Below are 18,053 nucleotides of genomic sequence, written 5' to 3'. Positions count from 1 at the left end.
GATTTGCAAGTAACCTTCAAAATTCATACTCTCTGGACTCAAATTCATACTCTCTGGGCTCTTCTGTCATCTTGCAAGGAATGCTGTGCATGTTATGTATGAACTGGAAAACACTGTCTCTTCCTCATTAAACTTAAAATTGTAATAGCTATCTGCTTTTTTTCTACTACACAAAAAATTGAATTTGTCCGACTTTAATCATACTTATTTCTATCCAGCTGCATCACTCGACCAACTAGTCTCTTTTGTATTTTCGTATTTTAGCAGTATTATGCTATTTTCCAGTAAGCTCCACTGAAGCCATCTTCTTAGCAGACTTCACAGACTGTAGAAAACACAGACCTCTGTTGCACAGTAATAATTATTTTCTTTCCTCAATCACATTTTGCACCTACGTGGTTCCCTTTTCACTGGCCTGCTGGTAACCTTGAATGGATAATCTCTTGTCTTTTATTTTGTTTTTCCTTCCACTTTACTATGATTTCGTTTAGACAACAGACCTACAAAATACACTCACTATGTTGTACTTCATAGAGGTTTCTGGCTGCAGCTGCAGGGAGTAAGTACCTTTATCCTAAATCCTGTATAGCAGTTGCTGAAAAATAATGCTGAAAAATAATGCAGATGGCCTCAGCCTTCAAAGCAGCTTGATAGCAATAGCTGATTCTTTTCACTGGAAAGCTGTGGGTAGAATTTTCTGTTAATGCTTTTATCTGCCAAAGAAGTGTCTTCATATCTGAATTAGAAATCTTAATTTAAGGCAGCATGAACTCTTGCAGCAGATTTCGGAATGATGAATTTCTGTTTTTAAAATTTGGGAAAAGAGAATAATGCTGTGAAAGTCTCGTTTCAGAAAGAGGGGAATTGTATTAACTTGAAAGTGACTGAGCATTAAGTATTCAGGCTCATGATTTTCTAAAGTTAGTTCTTGTATACTTATGTTAGAATTTAGTCCTCCACATCCCAGGTCTCAGAGAGAGTTGCCACCTTCTTGGCATCTCCATAATATTAACCAAAGCATAAGAGAGCAAGGAGGAGAGGGTGGTAGATCCATATGTAGAATTCTAATGATGTCTTGAGTTGCTCGTTGAAGAATAAATAAGAGCAAATAACAACAAGCTCTGTAAATTCCTCTTCTATCAGTTAACTTTCTATAAAGTTAACTTTCTATACTTAGAAGTCAATAGCTTGACTTCTTGTGAGGCTTGATGCCAGCATGGAGCTTCTTCATGTTTTGACCAAAATCTCTCTGAAATTTTTGTTAATTTTACCTGTAACTTGTCACAAAGTTGTTCTTGACCGGACTGGCCTTGTACTAGCTTTTCAGAGGAGGAGTCTTTGGTGTTTACTGGGAATAGCAGCAGGTAAACAAGCTCAGCAGCACTGGTTTCTAGATACTGTGCCACCTTTTGACTTCAAAATCCTGAATTACAGGCCCTCAAATAGATCCACAATGTATGTTTAGAAACCTAGGAGTAAAGGCTTCACGGAGCTAAAAGGAAAGAAGCTGAAGTAAATACAACTCTTAACACACTGAACACATCTCACAGGGAGTGCAGTTGGCTCCTGGGCTCTGCATCCAATGACCCGAGCACATGGTAATCTTGCCCACTACATTAATGCGTTGTGTATGAAATTTGGATGTCCTGGGCAGGATGAAAATACTAACGCACTCAGCGGGGCCAGGATGTTGGTAACTGTGCATGGTAACCAGACTGGTGCTTATGGAGTTCAGGTGACTAAAACCAAAGTACCAGCTCTGTCTGGGTGCAGAAAGACACACAGTTGTTTTTGGGTCTCCCTGTTAGTAGAAGTTGACTGTTTAACTACTCATCTGCGTTTTGGTGCTTGTGTTCTTCTGACTAGCCATTCTGAGGCCAAAGCTTCTTGTTCAATATACCAGAAGAATTCAGGCACACAAGAGGATTTCACAACTGTCGGTCTCTCCGTTATGGGCTGGACAAATGAAAATGAGGAGGAGGAGTGATGCAGTAACATGCCTTGTTTTTTCTGTTAGCTAGGTATAGAAAAACTAGATATGATGTTGTCAAGTGTGTAGGATTTAAAAAAAAAAGAAAAAAAAGCAGCCCTGCATTGCTCTTTCAAAATATTTGGTACACTTTTTACTTCAGAGGAGTGTCTTGGCAACTGCGTGGTTCTTATAAGCTGTTAAATTAAGTGGATAAAACCTTAAGTAAAGTGGGAGTGTGAGAAAAATCTCAAGTAATTTTCTTCAGACAGGATCTTCTGTGAAGCTATTTTATTCGCAATTGCAATGGCAGGCGCCCTGCCAATTAGGAGCTCATTATAGTAAGCAAATCATAACCTTTTATTCCCATTACCCGACACCTGATCACCTCCCCTGTTTCCTCACTGGCTGAGTACTACAAGGTTCACAAGCTACTCAACGCTCCTCTATACCATACATGTACAATTTTTTTCTTCAACCCTTTAATTTCTCCTTTTTCCTTTTTTCCCTTTCTTATGTTTTGAGAACTTGTTATCTTTGTTTTACTGTTCCCACACTGCTCATCCTGTTTTTCTCAAGCTTCCACCTTATTTTGGAACAGTGAGGCCTTCTACTGTCCACTTATCTACTTAGCATTTCTTCTTGTTATGACTACACAATTACCTTTGAATAGAGAAAATTAGTTCTCTACTGCAAAAACACAACTTAGTTTCTCACAGGAGAAGAAATATTTCACTCTTGTCTCGGGCTGAAATTTTGAAATATGCAAGGATTCATACAAGAGACATCTGACCACAGAATCCATAGCAGAAAACATTTCTTCTGCAAGTTGACAGAATTTTTGGATTAGAGAAGAGGCTTATACCCTATAATGGAAAATAATTCAGATAACTTACTAAATTGATTCTGCTTTAAAAAATGGAATAAACTGGTTCTGAATTTTAACTTTCTTACTTTACGTTGTTTGGAAATGTAAGCAAGGTTGATTAAACCTTGTAAGCTTGAAGTTAACTAGATTAAGTTGTTTGAAACAAGCAGTTTTGGCTTAGGATTTTGGTTTGTTTTTTTTTTTTCCTTTTAGCTTCATGAGAAATCCTTAGATAATCATTAATTGTCGTTTAGGCAATATTACACTGTGAGCAATGTGATCAACACAGCATGTGACTGAGTCGTTATGAGGTGGCCACGCTGACTATGAAGGTTAACTGGTTCTGTGTAGGTTCCCATAATGACTTCCTCCAAGATCTTCTGCTTAGTTATATTTCATAGTTGAGGAAGCCTGACGACTTGCAAAAGCGCTATCCAGAAATCCTTTTTCCACAGGTGCCTTGTATTTTCTTTCCCGGAGGGAAATATGTGGGCGGCAAAGGCATCTGCCAGCCTTCTTTTGAGAAGTCTAGGAATTGCATCTACCACTGCTGTGTTTTATGAGAGTGTGGGTGACCCGAGGCGTTGTTTCACTTGCACCAGTTCAGGAAAGCTAGCACCTCTACCTAGTAATATCAGGGAGGCAGAACATAACAGCTTTGCTCTTAATGGAAATGATTATACAAAATATTTTCCTGTGCAGGGTTGTTCCTTTTTCTAAAAGCGTGCTCTGCTGTTCAGAAACAGTATCAACTGAAGTCACAATACAACAGTGAAACTAGATTTACTCTGCTCTTACGGCTTTGTGTTACAGCATACTAAATAATAAAACCTGCCCCTTAGGATTGAGATGTGACCTCCTTCAATCACAAATGTTTATCATATTGAGCCAAGGACATGAACAACCTTTTTTTTTTCTTTTTTTAACTGCGGAGTGTTTTCAGTTTAAAGGTAAACAGAAAAGTTTTATACAGGAACGTTAAGGAGTTAATGCTTCAAAGGAGACCATTATGTGCCGGTGAGCATAAAGGTTTTGCAGCCGTAATGGAATTCAGATGTGACTTGACTTTAGTCAAGTTCCTCTTTTAATATGAAGGGGTATGGCTTGTTGCTCACCCATTACTTGTTAGTAGCTTGCAGATCAGAGTTGTGCCAACGCACAGATGAACTGCTCAGAAAGCTGTCTGTAACTCCTACCACCTAACAGAGAAAGTGCACAGAGAAAGCTGTGCCCTTCCCAAGGAGATACGTACAATTCCTCTGAAGTGCTCTGCCGGAGGAAACCCTTGCGCTTAGCGAGCCCATTGCCTCTGCTCCTTGCGGGAAGGAGGTCTCAGCCAGTCCGTGGTTGGCAGCAGTCATTTAGCTGCTGCTGTGTGGATCCCTGAGTAGGTAGGGTCTTACAGGCGAGCTGGAAGCTGGGTTGTGCAATTCTCTGGCTGCAGGGAAGCCTGTGCAGTCATCTAGTTTCAGCCCAGATTTAAACAGGATGTTCATGCACCGGTGACCTCAAACCTTACCTGTTTCTGGTAATGTAGGAAAAATGCTGGAGCACTGCAATAGAGGTGAATTCAGCGTACTTCTTGGGAGAGGCTGAGATTTATAAAGGTTGGTCTTAGGCGTTGAGAAAAGTCTCCCCCTTCTCCTTCAGCCTGAGACTGCTGCTGTGCATGGGATAAAGCTATGTGCAGGTATTCTGTGCAGGAAGGGGTTTTTGTTGTTAAAATCCTGGCTTGCAGTTTCACATCTGAAGCTGAGCACAGGATAATAAAATATACTGTGTTTATTTACTATGGGGCTACATTATCCTGGCTGAAGTACTAGACTTTAAAAACTAATGGCGTCAGATTCATGAAAACTGAAGTGTATTACATATTATATAACCAGTGTCTTCTACTGGCTTGTTTTAAGCAGTTTCTTAGTCTATAGTTTTTGGAAGACCACTGAAGATTATCCAGTGAGTCTAGGTATATAATCTAGCTATAAAATCTGTGAAAACAGACTCTGCTGATATAGATCAAAGGAACTGTGATCCAGTGAATAAATTACAGAATGGAAACTTAGCTTGTAAGGGATGTTGCGTGTGGACCTGCTCTAACACTCTATGACTTGTTTTAAAGCAATTGCCTTGTACCAATACAGTGTTTTCCTGTATTCCTGTGGTGATGTAGTTTAATATTAGACCTAACCAGAGTCAGCAGGAAGGTAGCAGAATAAGCAGTTTTCTGATAAGCATTAAAAGGAAGCTAAGAAACAATACCTGCCTTATTAAGCTCTCATAGGGATGTGAGTTTATTTAAGGGATCAAGCAAGCACAGAGTCCATGGAGGCTTCCTGGGAAGCTGGCCTTTTCTGAGTTTCTAGATTGTCTTGTTTAGCATTTCAGTCATCGTTGTATAACCCTGTTTCTCTTGTGCTTTATGTCCCTACCAGTAAAATTTAGCTTTACGTGTTCTGGAAGGCTGTCTGGGCACTGTGCTTACCTACCATTACAGCTCTCAAAGGGAAGCACCTGAGATACTGTGCTCACTCCCAGCAGCTGAGAAATTACCAACAGAAAAAGTTACAGTGGCCTAGTCTGTGAGTTGAAACCACATGGGATTGATTTTACTCCAGGCATTTTCAGATAAGGTGCATCATGTGCAGGGGTGCGCTGCAGTCCCTCAGATCAGAGCTACAGCTGGCTCAGGATCGGTGCTTCGAGTGTGTTAGATCTTGTCCCTCCTCATTCGGATATTGCTTGAGGAAGCATTGCAAAAAAAAAAAAAAACAGTTAAGCACAAAAAAGCACACGATGCCTTGGAAAAATCTACCAGTCCTGCTATTTAGCTCCCAATTTAAAGAAAATATTTTAACGTATCTTCTTTAGATCTTTGTTTCTAGATTTGCAAGCACTAGGTATATTACATGTATTACCTGCAAAATATGGGTAGTGTTTTATTTCACATTATTCTAAGACCTTTGGCAAAGACAGGATGATCGTACTCAGCAGCACATGTATGTGATCCCATGCAGTTAGCTATTCGTAAATGCGACATCTTTGAGACACGCAAAAAACAGTGTACATTAAACTTGCAATTTCATGTGGCCTAAACTTTCAGGATGTGAAAATCCCCAAAACAGAACAATTGCAGTTAAGAAGAAGCTGAGGATGGGAAAGCTTTTTCCATTTTTCAGTAATACCTAACAAACACAAACGTGTCTCAAAAATGACTAAACTCTGAGTGTTAAATTAAATCTTGTCTTTCAGAGCTGAAAGAAATTTGTTATGAGTGCTAGTGTTCGTGTGGATGACTAGCAAGTTTCACAGACACCAAATATCTTTGAAATGCCAACAGAAATAAGTGCAAGAGGTAACAGCCTTAGAACAGATACATACCTGTGTGGCACTTGAATAGCCTGCTTTAGACTCTGAAGTGGGAAGCACGATCTTGCAAGTAAACACTGCTGAAAATGCATGATTCGAGTATGTGCACAGCAGCTGTGATAGCTGCTTAAGCAGCCACGTACACTGTTTCACGAGGAGGCTGATCTACATGAAAAGTATACCAAATAACTGTGTGCTTGTTGCAGCCTGGTTTTCTTCCTCACCCGAGGGTTGGGCTCTGCCAGCTTACTGCGTGACAGTCACTCCCGTGCCGAACCAAAGTGTGTTAAGGTGCTGTTCTGCTGCGACTGCTGACATAGCTGCTCACCAGCTTGAATGGTAGCCCCTGCGAGTCTGCCTTCACTGCGTGGCATGAGCGTATTCCAGCTCACATCCTTGGGGCAGCTGCAGCAGGCATCCACTCAAATGAGTTTTTTGTGTGATGTGTAGGTCCTTTGGCCCAATAACCGGGAGTGAAGAGAAATGCCAGCACTGCGTCACCATCCAGGCCTCTGCTTGTCATCAGGAAGCGCAGTGGAGAAGTGCATACCTTAGCCTGAAAGCCTTTTGCCTTTCTCAGAGAGAAGCAAAGAACGAGGAAATATGCCTGCACAGCCATTTGTAATATCTTTCTGACCAGCCTGTGCAAGATAATGAAGTGTATTTAATCTGCAGGAATTCCATTTTCATGTTTCGAAAACAAAAAAGATTATTAAAATGACCTCTCTCCCTTCCAGTCTGTAATTCTTGCATTTAATGACACTTCATTTTAATAATTACTTTCATGAAGAAAATATTACAACACCATAAACAATACCCAAAACAATACTCTGATTATCTTCTAGGCAGCTCAGTGAAGGCTCCAAGAACTCATTAAAATGCGCTTTCCATGCAATTTGCATTACAATAATGCAGATTAAGTCTCTTGAAAAGTAGACATGATAAAGCAAGTCAAATGTATTTCCAGAAACTTGCTCAGACTGTTTAGCTATTGTTAAATGTTAATCCCATTATTTTTCATAAGCAGATCTTTAAATTGTGAACAGATTGTTTTTTCCCTGCTGAAAGGCAGCATAAGTTAGGTTGTACTTTCTGATAATTTTTTAAAATACCAATATCGTGCAAAATACGGGGAATAGTATGACCATATTTGCAGTCTCTTAACACCTTCCTATGTAATAGTGCTGTTTTGTAACCTGGAAAAACTAGTTGCCAGAGTGGCCAGTCATCCCAGTAGGTGGCCTTAAACTGAAAGGAGCTTTGTTGTTTTTTTAGAGAAGTTGTGGATCCTGTTTCCTATTCACTTAATTCTGTATCTGTTTTTCTGCTGACAATTATCATCACTCCTGCCAGACTGCTAAGTGAGCTGAGAAAAGGATCATCTTCAGTTTATTTCTCTCCCGCGGATGCAAAAAAGTATTGACGTGCTTATGTACCCTCCTCAGTTCTTACCTCTCTTTCTTCCTGCACGGCTAAATGGGGTGCAGGAAATAGTCTTAAGAGCAGTAGTGGCTTTTCCTTGTTAGGGAAGGTGTGGTAATGTTTGAGCACAACTTAATGTGCTCAATGTAATGCACTGTTTAAGACAAGACAGTATGTTTTCAAAGAGTTGAATGGTTAGGGGAGGTTTTGTTTTTGTTCTCTCTTTAAATTAAATGTAAAAAATAATTTAAGAAAAATGATAGTAGGATAGCTGCTAGTAACTATTTGAAAGTAAACTTTGAATTTATATTTTCCAATAAGAAAACAAACAAAGCCTGTTATACTTGTGTATGAGCCAAGTCATATTTTATTTTCTGTTCAGTTATATTAGCGTGTTTTGAGTATATTTAACTTCAAATTCAGTTTTATTCTTTTAAATGTACATAGAGTACGTGGGTTTTACATCATTTAAATTTAGATACAGATAACTATGTATATATATATATGTATGTTTCAACTTTTCTGTGTTTGAAAATAGCTGCTTTTATTGTAGTCTTTCTTTTTCATGGGGAGGAGGGGTAATTACTATTTCAAGTATTGAATTGTTTTCCATGTTCTGTTTTCATATTGACAACTTGTAAAGCTTCTGACTGTTTTCCAAGGTTGTCTGAGAATTGCTAAGGTAAATGGACCCCATAGGTTAAAACATGCTTGTCACTAATTCTGTTCCTGCTCTACAAGTGTTGCAGGTGGAGAGCTCTTCGACTTCTTAGCTGAAAAAGAGTCTCTCACGGAGGAGGAAGCCACAGAATTTCTCAAACAAATACTTAATGGAGTTCAGTATCTACATTCTCTGCAAATTGCCCACTTTGATCTAAAGGTATGTTAAGCAGATAAGAATGCACACAACTGCAAGGAGCATCCATTGAAGTCTTTTGTAACACGAGCCAGAAAACTGCCATCATGCAGATCTTGGCTGTAGTTTTGTTTTGCTAACTTATGTAGACAGGGAAAAGCTCAGCCATTGAAAAGAAGTTACTGAACCGTAAAAAGATCCCATCTGTTTTTAATATAAGATTCTTCTTGGAAAATGGCAACTTCTATAAAAATGAAACCATTCTGAGGAAGCAATTTTGAAATAAAGATTATGATTATGATTTTGTGGAATGTGAATGGAATCTGGTCAAAACGTCCTGACCAGGATGCCTTTCATCAAATTTCTTCTTTTTGCTGTTACATACTTTGTATGTTTATGTGAATGTTACTTATAGGTACTAAATGAAAACACTATAGGATAGAGTACAAAGATTCTTGTAGAGCAGATAGATTATTTTCTTCTGAATGGGTGGAAGGTTGGCTGGTTGTAATTGTTAGGGTTTTTTTTTTAAGAAATACTGTCAACTGCATCCTGTTGGTAGTGAAAAGAGATCTTTTCTATCTAAACTCAGTTATTGCTTTTTAATGTTTCAATTTAAGTATGTTTTCCTATGTAAGATTTTTTGATAGATAGGCAGCTGAATGTTTCCTGAGGTCTGCTGAAGTTGGCAGCTATGTCTGTAATAGGAAAAGGAGGCATAATTATTATATTGCAATGCATTTCTGAAAGGGATTGCTGTATTCTGGTGATGAGAAAGAAAGGGATTTTTTTCAATGTAGGCATATCTTTTCCAGTCTCATACTCATAACCTGTAGCAATATATTTTTTTCTTTGTATAACAGTAAGAGAGTTATGAATCTACTAAGTATATTCCTTCAATGTCTTACAACCTAATATTTAAAAATTTTGCCAATATGTTTGCAATAAAGCAAAACATCCTTTCACCTGATACTAAGAATATGTGGATTAAGGTATAAGCAAGAGCAATAAAATTATGCAATCGATATGTAACAAGGGAAAGAGAAGGAAATTCATTTTGCATGTGGTTTACCATCACAATCACCTACATACCAGCCCCTGTGATTGAGGAAGAGGAGTAAAAGAAGGGTGATGAGAAAGAGCTGTTATTCATGGCTCCAGAAGTACTTTTTTACAGTGTGAACAGTATGGATGTAGCTCCAAGAGCTCTGAAGAGCATGCCAGCTTACAGAATCATGGAATCATTTAGACTGGAAAAGACATTCAGGATCACCAGGTCTAACCATCAACCTGACCTACCAATCCTCATCACTGAACCATGTCCCTTAGTGCCGCGTCCACACATCTCTTTAATTTGCTTCCAGGGAGGCGAATCCACCACTTCCCTGTGCAGCCCGTTCCAATGCCTGACCACTCTCTCCTTTAAGACATTCTTCCTAATATCCAAGCTAAACTTCCCTTGGTGCAACTTGAGACCGTTTCCTAGCATCCTACTGCTTGTCACCTGCTGTGATTCAGCCCCATCAGACACCTAAGCACAGCACAGCCACTCACTCGCTCTTCCCAGGTGGGATGGGGGAGAGAGATGGAAAGGTGAAAAAGCAAGGACTCATGGGTTGAGATGAAGACAGTTTACTAGGTAGAGCAAAAACCGAGTACACAAGCAAAGCCAGACAAGGAGTCCATTTGCTGCTTCCCACTGGCAGGCAGGTGTTCAGCCTCTTCCAGCAAAGCAGGGCTCAACGTGCATAATGGTTTCTTGGGAAGACAAGCGCCATCTGAACATGTTGCCCCCTTCCTCCTTGGTTCCCACAGTTTCGTTGTTCAGCTTGATGCCGTGGGGTATTGAATATCCATCTGGTCAGCCTGGGCCAGCTGTTCTGGCTGCGTCCCCTCCCGGCTCCTTGTGCACCCCCAGCCTCCTCCCTGGCAGGGCAATATAAAAAGCTTGAAAACTCCTTGACTCAGTGCAAGCACTGTTCTTCAACAACTAAAACATCGCTGTTTTGTCAGCATTATTTTCACCAAAATCCAAAACGCAGCACGGTATAAATCTCTACAACGAATACTGTGTAGGAGATCTCTGTGGAAGAAATCTCTTCCAGGGAGTAATGTTAACCTAGTATTTGGTTAATGTTAACCAAATACTAGTTTTACAACTTTGCTTCCTCCAAGCTCCCAGCACTACTGCAATGGCCCTAGCACAGGAGTTGTGATCTTTACTGTAGGCAATATGTTTCACTTGGGTCTGTACAAATGAAAACTGAAACTGTTGTATCCAGAAGAGGTAAAATCTTAGCCCTGTGGAAATCACACCAGTCTGTCATAAACACGGAATCCTGATTTACTGTAGTTAATTTTTAGGATATGTTAGATGTTGATAGGAAAAGGCAGGAATTTTCTGCTGACAACACATTTCAAGAGACTGAAAGCAGAAATGAGAAGTGCTCAGTGCTGAAAAGTGCTAGTATGTATCAGATGTGTTGTACCTATGTATAATCTTTTTCCCTCTCCATTCTTCCTTCTCAAAGCCTGAAAACATAATGTTGTTGGACAGGAATGTACCAAAGCCTCGAATCAAGATTATTGACTTCGGTTTAGCACACAAAATTGACTTTGGAAATGAATTCAAGAATATCTTTGGAACGCCGGAGTTTGTTGGTGAGCAAATTGTTTCTTCAAACTATTTTTTCTCAATGTATGAAACGGTAAATGTTGGCTTAGCTTGGTTTGGCCAAGTTACAGATTATGTAATTTGTGTGTACTTCATGACATTTTGAAATTCAACTAAGCAATTGGTAGCATTCAGTCCTGACTTGGATTTTCATTAAAGGTATTTTTATCTATCAGCATCTTAGCTTATTATCTCTAACATATATAGGCTCAGAGTGAAATGGATCTGTTCATTGACTATATGCTGATCTACCTATTTTCTCCTTTAGCTCCTGAAATAGTAAATTATGAACCTCTTGGTCTTGAAGCTGATATGTGGTGAGTTACTGGATCTTATTTAAAATAAATCTCATTATTATTCTTACGTTCTAACCTTATTTCTTCCTTCCCCCCCCCCCTTTTTCTTCTTTTCACTCCAGGAGCATTGGTGTAATAACTTATATTCTGTAAGTACCAAAGTCTATGGTCAGTTCTTAGAAATGGTAGTTTTTTATTTGGGGGTTTTTGGTGGTGTCTATACAGCTCAAGCCATTTTGGTAGCACGGGATGTTTCAAGTTGAATGATCTAAATGATCAAAAAGCAGGAGTAGAGTTATTGATTAGAATGGCCATTAGTCAGCATTGAGATAGCATGGGAAGCTGCCATCAGATCTGTAGGTATCATTCCACAGGGGGGCTTTATCTTAATCAATATTCTCTGAAATTGCAGAAAAGCTTTTTGCCCTGTTGGATCAAATCTTCTGAAAATACATTTGCAGTCTTAAAGCAAGAAAAAAAAAATGTTTACTTTCTGCTGTTGTTTGATCTGAGAGGGTTGAAACAGCAGTGTTTCAACGTGTAATGTGAGGAATGTTCTGTCTTTCTGCAGTTTAAGTGGTGCATCACCGTTTCTTGGAGAAACCAAGCAGGAAACATTAGCAAATGTGTCTGCTGTGAATTATGAGTTTGAAGAAGAATTCTTCAGTAATACCAGTGCCCTAGCTAAAGATTTTATACGAAGACTTCTAGTTAAGGATCCAAAGTGAGTTGTTCCTCTTGTGTATGTGCTGTTGCAGCCTGAAACATCTCTAGTATTTCAAATTACATTATATTTCACAAAGTTAGTTTAATAAATATATAGTATTATGTATTTTAAACTACCTGAAACACTTCTATCTTTTCTCCTATTAAAGGAAGAGAATGACTATTCAAGATAGTTTGCTGCATCCTTGGATCAAGGTTAGCATGTGATTCACTCTCTGTTGTTCTGTTTTTAATCATTCTTCATTTCATATTCCACTTCCACTTTTTAAGTTAACAAAGTCTTCAGAAGGAAAATTGGCATAATTGTTAAATATATCCTACTGCTTTGGAAGGCTGTCTAATATGTGGACTGCATTAACATACCCTCTGTGTAAGTTCGCAATAGGCAAGCATGGCAGTCTATTATTAAGATAAAAATTATCCTCAACCGGAGAAACTAATGTTCAGAGAGCATTATACTGACAAAAATACGTTCTCTGAATCCAGTCCATTTGTCATCTTCTAATCTCCTTATTTAGATTAGGTGTAAAAGGGACATCTTCCTTCTGTCCTTCCTCCCCCTTTAATCTGAAGACAACAGTTGATGTGGGGCAGTGGTCCACTTTGAGTGTTCCAGAGGCTGGATTGGGTCAAGCTGTTGCGGTGTTTCTAGGCTGAGTGGGGAGAAAATGGGACCTATCGATCTTCTTGAAGTGTGCAGTAATACATGTCACTGTTTTTTTTTTTCAATTCCACATCCTGTTCTGGTTGTGAATAGTAAATGTCTACAGTGGCAATGATTTCTCAAGTCTTGGGGAGGCACTAAGACCCCTTCCCGCTTCCCAAAGAACCAGAGGCAGAATTTCCTTGCCACTGCCACTCCAGTTCACAGTTCAGCATCCTAGAGCAGATGCTTCTACAGCAATATGCCAAACTACACATCTTACTGGAAGAAGTACTGATACCATCTGCTTTGCTGACTTTTTCATGGGTTAATCTTAAAAGATTACAGATGTAAAGCAAATGGGGACATGCTGAAGTGATATTTAAACCAGTAGAGCGAGCACTGCCTAAGTTTGTGGAAACCAGGGTTTCCACTCCTGCAACGAGATCTGTTGTTTTGTACCATGTTATGTTCCTTTTTAATCTTAATTTTCCAGATATTCCCCTCCTGCCCCCTCAACTGTTTCATATCCTCTTTTCCATCTTCCCCTCCTTACCTTTACCTGTATGTCTTGATAAAAATGAATTCAAGTTTTGTATCATGCAGTGCTAAGTTAGGTATGCTTCACGGGTTACTGGTGCATCATACTAGCCTATGAAAAAGTTCAAAGGGTGCAGCCCTAGAGCTTGCTGCACAGATAGGTGGGATCTGATTTTTCTTTGGATCCAGCAGCGTCCAGCTGATGACATTGAGACTGGAACAAAGTTAGGCTGTATTTAAAATCAGCCAGGAAATCTTCCTAGAAGACAAGATGTATCTTCGAAATTATATACAATTCCTCCATCACAGAGGGAGGTTAAGGATAAAGCTAAATGTTCTACTGGTGTTGGCTTTTTGTTGCTGTTGTTTAAAACAACAGCAACAAAAATTAGTATTGCTTGAAATGTTATTAGGTGTAGATTTTCTTTAGGGCATTCTCTCAAGAAATGTCATCTGCATGCCTCACAAGGCTGTGGATGTTAAAATATGCACTTACATTATAGAAATATCATCACAGTGTAATAATAAAGTAATTGTAAGTGGAAGTCATCATTGAAAGACAACAGGGAGATGCTTTATGAAAGTTAAGATTGTTTTAATTATGGGGTATTTCACACCTTTATTTTACTTTTGCTCGTAGCCTAAAGATACCCAGCAAGCACTTAGCAGAAAAGCATCTGCAGTGAATATGGAGAAATTCAAAAGGTTTGCAGCACGACGAAAATGGAAAGTAAGTCATTCAATAAATCTTCAGAGTACTGGTGACATACAAATACAGTAGTGCCTGCCTACCTACCTGCTCCATCAGTGCCTTTGAGATTGGAGGAGGAAGAAAGAACCCATTCCTATGTCATTTGGAATAACTTAGGTGCTTGAGCATGGTGATGTGGGAGAAGACTTCTTTGTTAATGATCTGCATACAAATGTTTGTGTGGAGTGTTTGTTTTATGCATCTAGTTGTGTTCTGTCATCATCTATCTTGCTAATGTTTACAGAAAAAAGACACTCCTGTGTGTAGATACATGTTACTGTGGCAGTAATTCCAGTAAATCAAAGATCATTTAAGCAGCCCTCACAGAATTAATTATTCCTACCAGGTATGCCAACACCCAACAGAGTAGGAAGGGAAAACTGGTCTCTTTTGCAAAGGATTTTTGTTCTGACACTGCCAACATGTTTACAAGAAAGCATCATTTAATCTTTCCAGAAATGGGGCAAGATATTAGCTGAAAGTGCTCCTTCTTCAACACATACACTGGGGAGTTCACACTGATACTAAGTAAGGACAGGACTATTGTTTATCATGAGTAGAGTGAAACATGAGACAACAAAGGTCCTTATTATTAGAAAAGGAGTTGTATTGATTGCCAGAGAGGCCAGGAAATAGGATGATTGTGCTAAGCCATCGAGCAAAAGCACAAAATATCCAGCTAAGTATGTACTTTTGGCAGTTTTAGTGTCTCTGTTAAGTGAACTTATATGTTATTTATGAATTTGAAATATTAATTTGCTTCCCTAGAATAAAATGGTTGGTCTAGGAGTATCTTAAAAACATATTACAATAAAAACTTAAAGGAATGGTGTCAGCTATCTTGTGCTCAGTTTAGGTTTTCTGTGTTTACATGCTTTAAAATCCATTCAGTTAAATATTTTCAGTGTAAACAAAAGGATGTAATACAACTCTGTTTTGCTGTGTATTTGAGCAGCTTTGTGAAATAGTAGCAATCCAAAAATACTATGTAGTTTTGCTCATGTGTATGACTAGCCTATTTGCATTATAAATTCTAAATGAAATTGAATATTCAAATGCAATATAACAAGTAGATGGGGGAGGTCAGAATCAAACTCCTGTCTCTGATGCAAATATGACAGTCTTCCTTTAAAATCTCTGCAACAGCATTCTATCATAAGTATTCTGTTTTGATTCTTTCATTTTTAATGAAGCTTTTCTCTTCTTTTTTTTAAAAAGCAATCAGTGCGCTTAATATCCTTGTGCCAAAGATTATCAAGATCCTTCTTGTCCAGAAGTAATATGAGTGTCGCCAGAAGTGATGATACTCTGGTAAGTGACTATTTACATTATTAGAAAGTCTTAATACATCTGAAACAACATTTTGAAATTATTCTAACAAGAATATTGGACAATTGTAAATGTGGAGGATTAATTAAACTCGTATGTAGGAAAACAGAGATTTTAAAGCTACAAAGGTCAGTTCTGCATGTGAAAAGCCTTGAAATATCACTTATTAATTACCATATTGAAGCTGATAGCCAGAGCCTGAAATTCGCTTATCTTGTTTTTTACGTTTTGTTCAGGAGGAATTTTAGTACTATAGCAATTATAATGTGAAAAGGTTGCATCTGATTTTTTCATGGCACTGTGCAGCATTAAACAGTACTGCATTTCTTTTAACAGAGTATTCAGAATTATAGAGCCCCCATATATGCAATGAATGCTAGACAGCAGTATCAGAGTAAGCAGTTATTTAAGAATGAAATTTTAGAGTTGGCCAGTATTCAGTCTCTGGCATTGCATATGTCTACTGGATTTAAGTAGTCAGGAGCAATTGTTGTATGCTTTGAAATTACAAATGCTTGTAAATCCAAAAGCATTCTTATTTAGCTTACTCTCCAGATTTCAATACATGCTTCACAAATTCCCTGTGATCAGCGATGTATGTATGTTAACATGTTTAGAGCTGGGTAACTTCATCTGTTCTCTGCATTAAGAGGATCAAACTTCAGAAATGCTGCAACGCATTTTTTATTCCTGTTATCTTTTCTGTGTCCCTCCTGTGTAACCCCACACTTCTTTTTCCATTTTACTCCTCCCATCTTTATGCTTCTACATTCTATTCTCTTCCCCCACTTTCCCTGCCTCCCCCACCCTAGCTTGTCACCTGTCACTATGCCTTTTAACACCACATCATCATTTCACACCTATGTTGGAGCAGAAGGAATTGTAGTGTAACATTAGTGTTCTAAAAATCAGAAACCTCAGGAGAGAGAAGATAAGTGGTTCAAATATTGGGCTCAGTGAATTTCATTTCTCTGACATTTTAGTGCATGGGTGAAAAATAGTTATGTCTGCAAAGGAATCTAGGCTCATTATTTATGTTCCAGATTTTTACCTGGTCTATTTGAATAGATGAAAACTAGGTCAAAGGTACATCTCCTGCAGCATATCCCTGGATAGCAGAAAGATTGATTCTGCATTTTTTTTGTGTACCTCTTTTTTTTTATGTTTCTATCACATAGAATCATAGAACCATTTATGTTGGAAAAGACCTTTAAGATCATAAGATCCACCTAACACTACAAGTCCACCAATAAACTATGTCCCTAAGCGCCACATCCACACATCTCTTAAATACCTCCAGGGATGGTGACTCCACCACTTCCCTGGGCAGCTTGTTCCAATGCCTCACCACCTCTTCTGTGAAGAAATTCTTCCCGATACGCAATCTAAACCTCCCCTGGTGCAACTTAAGTCTGTTTCCTTGCATCCTATCACTTGTCACCTGAGAAAAGAGACCACCACACTCTTCACTGAAGCCACCTTTCAGGTGGTTACAGACAGCAGTAAGGTTCCCCCTCAGCCTCCTCTTCTCCAGACTAAACCCCATTTCCCTCAGCTGCTCCTCACAGGACTTGTGTTCAGGCCCTTCACCAGCTTCGTAGCCCTCCTCTGGACATGCTCCAGGGCCTCGATGTCCTTCTTGTAGTGAGGGGCCCAAAGCTGATCAACACAGTACTCGAGGTGCGGCCTCACCAGAGCTGAGTACAGGGGCACAATCACCTCCCTGGTCCTGCTGGCTGCACTATTCCTGATACAAGCCAGGATGCCATTGGCCTTCTTGGCCACCTGGGCACACTGCTGGTTCATGTTCAGCTGGCTGTCAGCTAGCTCCCCCAGGTCCTTTTGTGCTTGGCGACTTCCCAGCCACTCTGCCCCAAGCCTGTAGCATTGCATGGGGTTGTTATGACCCAAGTGCAAGACCTGACGCTTAGCCTTGTTGAATGTCATGCAGTTGGCCTTGGCACATCAATCCAGCCTATCCTGATTACTCTGATGAGCCTTCCTACACCCAAGGAGAACAGCACTCCCACCCAACTTAGTGACGACTGCAGACTTATTTAGGGTGCACTCAGTATCATTGATAAATATATTAAACAAAACTGGCACCAGTACTGAGCTCTAGGGAACACCACTTGTGACTGGCCACCAACAGGATTTAAATCCATTCACAAAGACCATTTGGGCCCAGCCATGGAGCCAGATTTTTAGCTAGTGTACATCTGTACAAGCCATGAGTAGCCAGTTTCTCCAGGATAAGGCTATGGAAAAATGTATTGAATGCCTTGCTGAAGTACAAGTAAACAAAATTTACAGCCTTCTCATCAACTACGTGGGTCATCTTGTCATAGAAGGAGGTGAGGCTAGTCAAGCATGGGTTCATAAACCCATGCTTACTGGCTCTGGTCACCTGGTTGTCCTGTATGTGTCATGTAATGACATTCATGATGATCTGCTCCATCACCTTCCCTGGCACCCAGGTCAGACTGACAGGCCTGTAATTCCCTAGATCTTCCTTTCTGCCCTTCTTGTAGCTAGGCATCACATTCACCAGCCCCCAGTCAACTGGTACCTTCCTGGTTATCCAGGACTTGCTGGTAAATTATTTTAAGTGGC

General features: G+C 39.4%; 1 protein-coding gene across 2 annotated transcripts in view; it reads left to right on the top strand.

Annotated features, from left to right (window-relative positions):
- DAPK1 (death associated protein kinase 1) overlaps positions 1-18,053 on the top strand; it is an 89,647-nt gene that overhangs the window by 41,937 nt on the left and 29,657 nt on the right. For both annotated transcript variants that reach the window (XM_083818797.1, XM_083818796.1), the window contains 8 exons: positions 8,367-8,505; positions 11,013-11,142; positions 11,424-11,472; positions 11,574-11,600; positions 12,023-12,175; positions 12,327-12,372; positions 14,001-14,090; positions 15,330-15,422. In XM_083818797.1, the coding sequence (XP_083674923.1) occupies positions 8,367-8,505; positions 11,013-11,142; positions 11,424-11,472; positions 11,574-11,600; positions 12,023-12,175; positions 12,327-12,372; positions 14,001-14,090; positions 15,330-15,422 (727 nt within the window). The remainder of the gene's footprint in view (positions 1-8,366; positions 8,506-11,012; positions 11,143-11,423; positions 11,473-11,573; positions 11,601-12,022; positions 12,176-12,326; positions 12,373-14,000; positions 14,091-15,329; positions 15,423-18,053) is intronic.

The sequence above is a fragment of the Anser anser genome, assembly GCF_964211835.1.
Source record: "Anser anser genome assembly, chromosome: Z".
NCBI classification, from domain to species: domain Eukaryota; kingdom Metazoa; phylum Chordata; class Aves; order Anseriformes; family Anatidae; genus Anser; species Anser anser.
The sequence above is the reverse complement of the archived record's forward strand: the minus strand, read 5'-3'. Positions and strand labels throughout refer to the sequence as shown.